The sequence below is a fragment of the Lynx rufus genome, unplaced genomic scaffold (assembly GCF_022079265.1).
Source record: "Lynx rufus isolate CCGP_SWC_20201006 ecotype Redwood Valley unplaced genomic scaffold, mLynRuf1.p SCAF_7, whole genome shotgun sequence".
Classification (NCBI taxonomy): Eukaryota; Metazoa; Chordata; class Mammalia; order Carnivora; family Felidae; genus Lynx; species Lynx rufus.
The window spans coordinates 37,314,123-37,326,427 of NW_025814889.1; the positions used below are offsets into that span (position 1 = coordinate 37,314,123).

General features: G+C 37.9%; 1 protein-coding gene across 1 annotated transcript in view; it reads left to right on the plus strand.

Moving 5' to 3' along the window:
- KDM5A (lysine demethylase 5A) overlaps positions 1-12,305 on the plus strand; it is a 97,971-nt gene that overhangs the window by 34,258 nt on the left and 51,408 nt on the right. Inside the window, exons 11-13 of the mRNA XM_047066755.1 lie at positions 5,873-6,054; positions 7,948-8,110; positions 9,662-9,781. Of these exons, the coding sequence (XP_046922711.1) occupies positions 5,873-6,054; positions 7,948-8,110; positions 9,662-9,781 (465 nt within the window). The remainder of the gene's footprint in view (positions 1-5,872; positions 6,055-7,947; positions 8,111-9,661; positions 9,782-12,305) is intronic.

Genomic DNA, 12,305 nt, shown 5'->3' on the forward strand with positions numbered 1-12,305 from the left:
ATTTATTTATTTATAAAGTTTATTTTTGACAGAGAGAGAGAGAGACAGAGCATGAGTCAGGGAGGGGCAGAGGGGGCAGAGAGAGGGAAACAGAATCCGAAGCAGGCTTCAGGCTCTGAGCTGTCAGCACAGAGCCTGATGCAGGGCTCGAACTCACGAACCAAACCGCGAGATCATGACCTGAGCCGAAGTCGGACGCTCAACTGACTGAGCCACCCAGGCGCCCCTCTATGCAAGCATTTATACATCACACATGCAGAATTGTATATTCTTTTTTTTTTTTTTAATTTTTTTTAATGTTTATTTATTTTTGAGACAGAAAGAGACAGAGCATGAACGGGGGAGGGGCAGAGAGAGAGGGAGACACAGAATCGGAAGCAGGCTCCAGGCTCTGAGCCATCAGCCCAGAGCCCGACGCGGGGCTCGAACTCACGGACCGTGAGATCATGACCTGAGCTGAAGTCGGACGCTTAACCGACTGAGCCACCCAGGCGCCCCTGCATATTCTTTTTAAAAAGAAATGGAGTATACTACTTACGTGGTCTTACCCTTTTTGTTTTTTGTTTTTGAGTCCCTTCAGGCCCTGTTCAGTCGATCCTAATTCCTTATAGCATTACTTACCCAGTTTATTCATGGTACCATCTCATTGGATATTATGCCAACCAGTATCTGAGCACTTAATGTGTGCTGAATTAAGTTTTCATTTTGTTTCATTTCTTTATGATCAAAAGTTACATCTTTTGGCTTTCTTATTATTTTAGGCTTGTTATTATATTTTTCCTTCTGCGTAGGTAGAGTACAGGTTGGAATAATCAGGTTAGGATAATATAGATTAGAGAATACACATTGGGTTTTACCAAGGGAGAAAGAGAATGATTACAATAGATGGAGAACATAGATAATATACAGATGGTTTGTTCAGTATCACTGAATTTAATCTGGTTTTTATAGGTATAAGGAAACACATCAGAGTTTCTTTATACCCTTCCTTTGCCAAGTGGTGGGCAATTACTGAATTATTGGGAAGAGACTTTTTCTGCCTTTCTCTGAATTTTGTTTCTGTTCTGAATTTTTTTTATTAAAAAAACTTTTTTTTAATGTTTATTTTTGACAGAGAAAGAGACAGAGTGTGAGCAGGGGAGGGATAGAGAGAGAAAGAGACATAGGATCTGAAGCAGGCTCCAGGCTTCAAACTGTCAGCACAGAGCCTTATGCAGGGCTCAGACTCGTGAGCCGCGAGATCATGACCTTAGCCAAAGTTGGACACTCAACCGACTGAGCCACCCAGGCGCCCCTGTTCTGAATTTTTAAGTTGTTCTTAAACAGATATTTATATCTTCTGATCTTAAAAACAAGGTCACAGAGATTTTAAAGATTATTTTAAGTGTCAAACCTAAGCACCTAATATTAATAATACAGATATTAGTCTTTCTCCATGTTTGAGTTTTAAATGAATATTTATCTATTTCTGCTTTTGCTCTATTCACCTTCATGAATGTGGAGAAATGCTGGGCTGTAACCAACCATAGTATAAAGAGACAGATGATACAACTTTTTTTCTAGACTGGATCATGGATTTGCTCTTTGTTTTCTAAGCAGTAATGTTTTTCACAGGATACTTTTGTTGTGTTTAAAGATAGAATGAGAGGACTTCTTTATTACAAAAGGATTTTAAGGACTAATTAGAGTTTGTGTAAAACCTTCAGACTTTTTATACTTAATATCAGTTACGGTAAAGTTACTGTACTAGAATAGCAGATAACTACCAACATTTCACTAGGCGTTGTACATTTGTGTTGAACTTCTGCATGAGATAGCTCTTGGTATCTGATAGCATATTTCTCTGGAGTCATAGTTTACTGGAGAAGTATTTCTGAAGTTAATATATTGTCTTATGAATACAATGTGCTCTACCAACAGGGCTTCTAAGGAATAAAAATAGGCACAGAACTTGAAACCTTGCGAACATTTTTTTCTTCTTGTCCTTGGCTCCATATTAAGTCATTGACTAAATCCTGTTAGTTCATTTTTCATTATTTTCTGTAGGACTGGCCTCTTTTCATACCCGCTACTACCATCTTTGTCTAGGTCCTGTCACATCATGTTGGGATGATTGTCATAATCTTAAATAATGACCACTTGTGTTTGGAGTCCCCAAGACCATCTCCAGGTTCGGTGATTTTCTGGGAGGACTCATGGCTATGATTACTATAGTGAAAGAATACAAAGCAAAATCAGCAAAGGGAAAAGATGCATGGCCCAAATCCAGAGAAAACCAGGTAGAAGCATCCAAGAGTCCTCCTAATGGAGTTACATAGAAGGCACTAGTATCAAATTGACAATGTGTAGGAAGTATTGCCTACCAGGGAAGTTCATTAGTGACCCAACTCAAGGTTTTTATTGGAGGCTGGTGACCTGGGCATCCTCTGCTTAACACATACTTTAAAATCCCAAACTCCCAGAAGGGAAGCAAGTGTACATAAACTACATTGTATGGTCTAGGCATCATAAATCACTCTTTTTATTAGTGTAGGGAGCTGTCTGCCATGTAAGTTTCCACATACCAGCCAAGAGAACTTTAAGTAGGCTTTTTGAAGAATAGTAGTCTTAGGCCTGTTATGTTAACCAGATTTTCTGCTTACTGCTTGTCTCTGCAGTCATTTTAAATATATTGCTTTGGGGCGCCTGGGTGGCTCAGTCGGTTAAGCGTCCGACTTCGGCTCAGGTCATGATCTTGCGGTCCGTGAGTTCAAGCCCCGCGTCGGGCTCTGTGCTGACAGCTCAGAGCCTGGAGCCTGTTTCAGATTCTGTGTCTCCCTCTCTCTCTCTGACCCTCCCCTGTTCATGCTCTGTCTCTCTGTTTCAAAAATAAATAAACGTTAAAAAAATTTAAATATATTGCTTTTACTTAACATGTTAAGGTTGAGAGGTCTTCTGGAGTTCATTATGCAGTTCTGTCTACTTTTGTTTATGTTTCAAACTTTCCGTAAACAAAAGTTTAAGAATATTTAAGATACTATGTTTATACTGTTTCATTTTTCAGATTCTGTTTTATTTCTTTTCTGAATATAGGATAAAACCCAAGCTTCTTAATTTAAGGTTAAAGGTCCATTCTTCTTTTCTAGTCTTATTTCCTGTGTTTCTGAGTATGACTAATTTCAGTCTTCCCCTTCACCAGCCAGGACAGTATATATTCTGTCTTTCTGTCATTCATTGTCACATCTTATCTATTTTTCTAAGCTTTACTCAGGTTCTTCTTTTCTATAAAGTTTTCCTGGGGTGCCTAGGTGGCTCAGTCAATTGAGCCTCTGACTTCGGCTCAGCTCATGATCTCGCGGTTCACGAGTTTGAGCCCTGCATGAGGCTCTGTGCTGACAGTTTGGAGCCTGGAGCCTGCTTCAGATTCTGTGTCTCCCTCTCTCTCTGCCCCTCCCCTGCTCACACTCTGTCTCTCTCTGTCTGTGTCTGTCTCAAAAATAAATAAACATTAATATTAAAAAAAAAAGTTTTCTTAATGATGCAAGCCCACACTAATTACTATTGTCCTCTGAAGAACTAAAGAATTTACTCTTTTATCTGTGTTTGGGGTTTCATGTGTATATTGTTGTCTTGAAACTTTTTGTATGTAGGTCTTACCTCTTCAACTAGATTGATTATGTTTTCACACAACCAGCTGACCAACCAACTAAAAAACATATTGAATAGTATTTTTTGAAAACCTTTTTTAAAAAGCATATTGAGGGTATGAATCGTATTTCATTACTATTTCTTTGTTTTTAATTTTTTTAAATGTTTATTTATTATTGAAAGACAGGGAGAGACAGAGCATGAGAATGGGAGGGGCAGAGAGGAGGAGACACAGAATCTGAAGCAGGCTCCAGGCTCCAAGCTATCAGCACAGAGCCTGACATGGGACTTGAACTCACAAACTGCGAGATTATGACCTGAGCCAAAGTTGGATGCTTAACTGACTGAGCCACCCAGGCGCCCCTATTTCTTTACTATTTCTTAATGGCATTCCTACTTATTTTTTTAATATTAAATATAATTTATTGTCAAGTTGGTTTCCATACAACACCCAGTGCTCATCCCAACAGGTGCCCTCCTCAATGCCCATCACCCCCTTTCCCGTCTCTCCCACACCCCATCAACCTTCAGTTTGTTCCCAGTATTTAAGAGTCTCTTATGTTTTGGCTCCCTCCCTCTCTAACCTTTTTTTTTTTTTCTTCCCCTCCCCCATGGTCTTCTGTTAAGTTTCTCGGGATCCACATATGAGTGAAAACATAATGGTATCTGTCTTTCTCTGCCTGACTTATTTCACTTAGCATAATACTCTCCTGTTCCATCCACGTTGCTACAAATGGCCAGATTTCATTCTTTCTCATTGCCAAGTAGTATTCCATTGTGTATATAAACCACATCTTTATCCATTCATCAGTTGATGGACATTTAGGCTTTTTCCATAATTTGGCTATTGTTGAAAGTGCTGTTATAAATAAACATTGGGGTACAAGTGCCCCTATACATCAGCACTCCTGTATTCCCTGGGTAAATTCCTAGCAGTGCTATTGCTGGATCATAGGGTAGATCTATTTTTAATTTTTTGAGGAACCTCCACACTGTTTTCCCGAGTGGCTGCACCAGTTTGCATGGAATTCCTACTTAAACCTATGATGGACTTTCTTATTTTGTCCTCTGCGACTCTTAACTACATATTTATAGTTTCCATTTTTTTGTGCTACAATGTGGATGATATCCTCAAATCTGACTTCTAGTTGACACATTCTGTCTTCAGCTTTGTCATAGGCTGTTAAAGCTCTTACTTTGAGGGTTTTATTTTTTCAACTCTGTATTGTGGAAAGTGCAAATAATAATGAACTTTCCTCCTTCCCTGGCATCCACGTTTAGCAGTTTTCTACTACCTGATAGAAGGCAGCTGGGTTCACTTTCTTCTTTGTGCATTCAGTCTGTTGTGATGTTACATATCATGTATCCTCTGGAAAATTCACACTACATCCCTGTAAGAATGAGTGTAAAAAGGCAAATAACATCTTAACAGTTCCTATGAGCATAGTTTGACTTTGCATAGTCCCGGAAATAGTTCTGGGTTCCCTGGACCCCACTTTGAGAACTGCTCCCAGCAAGGATGATAAGCACTTTAAGGCTTCGTAATGGTTTCAGGGTAGGCTTTTGAAACTCAGTGTCCAGCCCTTATATCCAGAGAAGCCTCTATGAAAACTCAGTCAGTAGCTTTCCTTTTTCATTCTGCCTTTCTTTCCTTTTTCTTTGTTTCTGGAAACTGGAAATTCTTTTTTCTTTTGAGTTCATCTATGAAACAAATGTTTTCATTATTATAATTTATCCAGTATTTCTAGGTGAGTTGCTAGTGGGGGTGGTAATGGTGACTTTCTGTGTCATCTTAGTCTTTGCTGTTGGCATAAATGCAGGATTACATATCGTAGTATTCTGTTTTCACAATATCTGGCACCATGCTATAAATATTTGGGGAAGTTATACTACTAGGGATAAAATAGAAATATAATACTGTCCTATTAAAATGAGTCTCACATAATTTTATAGTAGTGTATTTGAGGGAGGAGTAGTAAAAAAAATTGCTTATATGCTTCAGAATAAACCAGAGGTATCTGAAATAACTAAAGGGAAATCTAAATGCCAGCTAGACAGGAGACAGAATTGAATAGGTATATGAGTTACATGTTGCAGAGAGCAAAGAGCACGATTCTATGGACTAGATTATTATAAATATTATATACAATTTTTACCTTATTTTAAAAGACTCCCTTGAAATTTCTATTGGGCACGTGTCATTTCTGATCTTTCATTTACATCTTTTTTTTTTTTTTCTTTATAGGAGTATGCACTTTCTGGTTGGAATTTGAATAATATGCCTGTCCTAGAGCAGTCTGTTCTTGCACACATTAATGTAGACATCTCTGGTATGAAAGTGCCATGGCTCTATGTGGGAATGTGTTTTTCTTCTTTCTGCTGGCACATTGAAGATCACTGGAGTTATTCCATCAACTATTTACACTGGTATATATGATCTTTGTTATATGTTTAGTAACCGTTTTAAAGGTGTGATATAGTATTAGGTGATATGTTAGTAAGAGCTTAATTTAAAAGTATTTCCTATCCAAAGTAGGGTAACATATTGAGAAGTGTAGAGGTCTAAGGATATGTATATCTCAGATACCTTCCCTTTTAAAATATGTGCATGCAGCAGAGCCTAGAGTTTTATTTTTTTATTTTTATTTTTAAACTATTTTTGAGAGAGAGAGGGAGAGGAGAGAGAGAGAGCAAGCATGTGCGTGAGCAGGGGAGGGGCAGAGGGAGAGAAAATCCCAGGCAGGCTCCACACTGTCAGCGCAGAGCCTGATTCGGGGCTTGAACTCATTAACTGTGAGATCATGACATGAGCTGAAGTAGGACGCTTAACCAGCTGAGCCACCCAGGTGCCCTCAGAGCCTAGAGTTTTAGACCAAATGATACTTATTTGGTGTACATGAAAATTACTTGGTGTATCTTTTGATATTCAAGGTAGAATGTTCAAAGCGTGTATATAATTAAGATCTGACTAAACCTTCAGTATTGGAAATTATCAAATGATTTTTTTTTCTTTTTGATAACATTTTCCCTAAAAATGCCTGTTACATGTGTATTCATTAAATTTGTTGGCTGAATTTTTTTGTATCTCCCCCATAGCTTTTATTTACTTGCCCAGTTCCTTGTCCATTATTATGATATCAACTATATGATGTTTTTTTTTCCATTTGGAAGATACTACTCAAATCACTCTTTGCAGTGGAAAACTATAGTGATTGTATTTCTCTGCTTTATCACAGTGCTGTTTAATATGATAATTGCTAGCTAAATGTGGCTATTTAAATTTGTTAAGAATGGGGCACCTGGGTGGCTCAGTTGGGTAAGCATCTGACTTCAGCTCAGGTCACGATCTTGCAGTTTGGTTTGTGAGTTTGAGCCCCGCATCAGGCTCTGTGCTGACAGCTCAGAGCCAGGAGCCTGCTTCAGATTCTGTGTCTCCTCTCTCTGCCCCTCCTTGACTCATCCTCTGTCTCTCTCCCAGAAATAAATAAACATTAAAAACAATCTTTTTTTAATTAAGATACAATTAAAAATGTAATTCCTCAGTTATAGGAAACATATTTCAAGTGCTTTATGGTCACAGGTGACTAGGGCTGTATGTATTGGTTAGCACAGCTATAGAACATTCTCATGATTATAGTAAGTTCTGTTAGAGACAGCACTGTGGATTGTATTAGGATTAGGAAATGCAGCTATTTTATAAATATAGTATGACTCATTAAATCCATTTCCTAGGAGTACAATTTAGTATTATAAATGAACTCTAGTCCGCTAAAGTCTGGTACATTAATGGGGCCAGTTTGGTCCTTAAGATTTATAGATAGAATTCTTTACGTTTTCAACAATTTCCAGCCTTGCCTTATTTTGTTGGATAGTAAATCAACTTAATGAAGTTATGTAAAAGTAGTCTAGAGAGTACTGACTTTGACTTTGGTCGTTGTGGGGATAATTGGAATGTCCAGTGGACTTGAAATCAAGGTACCATGTCAGTATCCTTTAGAATGATGTTGGTTTTTCAGATAGGATCTTTCCTGTTTGAAATACTATTTGTTGATCTACCTTAAAGAGTTCATGTGCTTTGAATTGCTTTTCTGATAGTAGTGATAAGTATGTGCCTGCCTGTTTATATACTCTTGCCTTACCTTCTTTATGAACAATAGCTCATCAAACAATAGATTTATGAGTTGGTTTGCCAGGATTCAGGGTATATAATTTATGACCATGGGACAAACAAAATTAATTATAAATTAGTGGATTTGCATGAGAGACCCTGGCCTCATTGGTACCATGCTCACCTAGTTAAACAGTTGTTTCTTTTGCTAGGGGGGAACCAAAGACCTGGTATGGTGTGCCATCTCATGCTGCAGAACAACTGGAGGAGGTGATGAGGGAGCTGGCCCCTGAGTTATTTGAATCCCAGCCTGATCTCCTGCATCAGTTAGTCACCATCATGAATCCCAATGTACTGATGGAGCATGGTGTGCCTGTGAGTCTTTTCGGGTCTCCTTTTAGTATTTTTACTTTAAATTTATGTTCGCTTTTTATCAGAATCACAACATATGCTTTGTTTTGTAACTGGAAGCAAAAGATCATGTCATTTTCTAGCCAAATTAGAATTTATATTCTGAAGGGAAGAACATTTTTTTGGTTAAGAGGTGTTTTAAAGTATTCATCATATTTTATGTATAACTACCTATGAAAATAGTCTTCTGTTTTCAGTAAACCATTATGTCCTGGTCTTAACAAAAATCTTGTATTCCTTATTAACCTTGTTTAGTCAAAGTGTAAGTATTTTAAGTGATAGTTGTAATAACTAATATCTATCCTTTGGAGATCATTTTTCATGTAAAGATTTCACAGCCTCTTTTTATATGCAATAATGAAATATACTATGGATACTTTTTTTACTTTTCAACTTGGTTTTGATAATGATTATTAAATTTAAGCCACTAATACCTGATAAAGTATAAATATATACAGATTTGCTGTATATATTCAAATATTCATCACACCCTTAATGAGAAAGTAGTTTGAGTAATAGTAGTGTTAGTTTGTCTTTGAAGAGTGAATGTGTACTAGAATCTGAGACTTTTTTTTTTTTTTAAGGTTTATTTTTGAGAGAGAGAGATAAGAGCGCAAGCAGGGAAGGGGCAGAGAGAAAGGGAGACGGAGAATCTAAAGCAGGCTCCAGTCTCTGAGCTATCAGCACAGAGCCCGACATGGGGCTTGAACTCATGAGCTGTGAGATCATGACTTGAGCCGAGGTCAGATGCTTAACTGAGCTGAGCCACCCAGGTGCCACAAATCTGGGACTTTTCTAAAGACATATAGTATTATTACAAAACTAAGTGGGATTCAGGAAAACTGATTTTGGGGATATTTCAATATTACGTATGAACTAATTAGTTAATTTCCAAAAAATTGTCCAAGAGTAGGAGGAAATTCCATCCTTTTACCATGATTGACAACACAAGGATAAAAGGAGTAAAAGAAAAAATCTCTTAATTGTAAAAATTTTGTCAAGTTTCAGAAACTAGTAGTTCAGTGAGTAACATTTCTCTTTGAAAATTTGTCTCATACTTTCTTTTTATGAATTATTATAATTTGTTATCAGGGACTATTTTAAGAAGGTAGAGTTCTGGCTGCTGCTTTTTTTTTTTTTTTTTTTTTAAATTATTTTTGGTAGAGAGAGAGAGAGAAACAGAGCATGGGCGGGGAAGGGGCAGAGAAGGAGACACAGAATCTGAATTAGGCTACAGGCTCTGAGCTGTCAGCACAGAACCTGATGTGGGGCTCGAACCCACGAATCGTGAGATCATGACCTGAGCTGAAGTCAGACACTTAACCGACTGAGCCACCCAGGTACCCCTCGGGCTCCTTTTTAAACCCTGATATTGTCTTCTGATAGGTGTAAATGAATGCTTTACTGTTTTTAATTTTAGAAAGTGCTGCTGAAAGTGACTGATAAAATCTGTTCCCCTTTTTTGTTGTTTTTATTTTGTTTTGTTTTATATCCCTGTTCCCACTTTGCATTTAGGTGTACAGGACCAATCAGTGTGCTGGAGAGTTTGTTGTGACGTTTCCTCGTGCCTATCATTCTGGATTTAACCAGGGCTACAACTTTGCTGAAGCTGTGAACTTCTGTACTGCTGACTGGGTCTGTTCTATAGCAAGTAGCTGTTGTACGTCTACTAACACCCCTGGAAAATGCATCTTAGTTGCCATATTTGCTTAGCTGGGGAGGGGAGGATTCATGAATATTTCAGTCGAGAGTAGAGTGGCTGTTATAATTTAGAAAGTTCAGTTTCCATTACACTTTTTATTTGGAAGATTTTATAGTTCTTATCCATTATTTTCCCCATTCTGTTTGAATTTTAAATGAACAGTTGATATTTTTTGAATCTTTCTTTTCTGAGAGAATATGGTTCCTCTAGTCTTTGCTTTATCTGAGCAACTTATGGATTTTATAATGACAACCAGATCTTTTTTTTTTTTTTTTAAACGTTTATTTATTTTAGGGAGAGTACATGTGCACTAGAGCCAGGGAGGGGTAGAGAGAGAGGGAGACAGAGGATCCTAAGCAGGCTCTGGGCTCTGTGCCAACAGCAGGGAGCCCAATGTGGGGCTTGAACTCACGAACTGCAAGATCACGAACTGAGTTGGAGGCTTAACCGTCTGAGCCATGTAGGTGCCCCTACAACCAGATCTTTTTAAGAATTAATTTTACCGGGGCATCTGGGTGGCTCAGTCGGTTAAGCGTCCAACTGTCGGCTCAGATCGTGGTCTTGAAGCCCGTGAGTTTGAGCCCCGTGTCAGGCTCTGTGCTGACAGCTCAGAGCCTGGAGCCCGCTTGAAATTCTGTGTCTCCCTCTCTGTCTGTCCCCCCTCCCCCCACCACTATACTCTCTCTTTCTCAAAAATAAATAAACATTAAAAAATTAAAAATAAAAGAATTTTACCCATATTTTCCAATATTTAGCTTAGATTTTTAAAATATCCCTTTATTATTTTCCTTTTTATAGACAATTAGTTGATTTTACTCTTCCTGCCATTTTGTTTTTTTATTCCTTTTAAAAAATTTATTTTAAAAGTTACTATGATATTGGGATCTCTCTTGATATACTTTTGTTTAAATGATAATGCCAGTGATTTCTCTTTTGCTTTTTTGTATGAGGTAGATACCAAAAAGTAATTAGATATGATTATGTCATGTTGGTTGGGAAAAGACTGCAAATTTATGATACACTCTTTGACTTTGTTTTTCCTTTAGTGACGCTTTTCTGTCTCTCAACATTTGGGGAGATATATAGATATATTTTTTTAAGTATCTTTTTTTTAATGTTTATTTATTTTGAGAAAGAGAGGGAGTGCATGCATGTGTGCTAGCTGGGGAGGTGCAGGGAGAGAGAGAATCTCAAGCAGGCTCTGTGCTGTCAGTGCAGAGCCCATCACGGGGCTCAATCTTAACAGTCGTAAGATGAGTAGGATGCTTAACTGACTGAGCCACCCAGGCGCCCCTTGGGGAGGTGTTTTTTTGTAATACTGGGTCTTTTTTCTGTAGCCACCTTAATTTATTAAATTTCATAGTGAATCATTTTTGTTTCCTTGGTTAACGGATGACATGAGTAATCTTATTTGATCTAGTAATTTTGAACGTTATTAGGCTTAAGGAGCAGTATGAGCAAGTTCGAGCTTAGGACTTTTCCTTGGGTTTGAACTCTGTTTTTGTTTTTAAGTTGATTTATTTTGAGAGAGACATAGAGCAAGTGGGGAAGGGGTAGAGAGAGAGGAAGAGAGAAAGAATCCCAAGCAGGCTTTTTGCACTGTCTGCATAGAGCCCGATACAGGGCTTGAACTCATGAACCATGAAATCATGACCTGAGCCGAAGTTGGACACTTAATCAACTGAGCCAATCAGGCTCCCCAAGCTCTATTTTTTTTTTAATTTAACTAACATTTATTAACTTTATGATTTACTTGTTTCTTGGCTAGATGTAGGATAGGAAATAGAGGTAATTCAGAAACAAATTAAAGATGGTTTCTGCCTTTAATGTTTTCACTGTTATTGATGTTTGGCCTTGAGCAGCTCTTTTAATTTCACTGGGCCTAAGTTTTTCACATGGTATATAAAGATGCTAAGATTTGCTTAATAACTTCAAATAAGTGAGATGATATATGTAAAAGTCCTTGAAACTCTGTAGAAGAAGGGTGTGATAGAAATGGGAAATTTTTTTTTTTATTGTCACGTTAGCCAACATACAGTGTAGTCCTGGCTTCAGGAATAGATCCCCGTGATTCATCACTTATATACAACACTCAATGCTCATCCCAGCAAGTGCCCTCCTCAATGCCCATCACCCATTTTCCCTACCCCCATCAACCCTTAGTTTGTTCTCTGTATTTAAGAGTCTCTTATGGTTTGTCTGTGTCTCTGTCTGTCTCTGACTGACTTATTTCACTGAGCATAATACGCTCCAGTTCCATCCACGTAGGTGCAAATGGCAAGATTTCATTCTTTTTGATGACTGAGTAATACTCCATTGTATATATATACCACATTGTCTTTATCCATTCATCATTTGATGGACATTTGGGCTCCTTCCATAATTTGACTATTGTTGAAAGCGCTGCTATAAACATTGGGGTGCATGTGCTCCTTTGAATCAGCACTCCTGTATCCT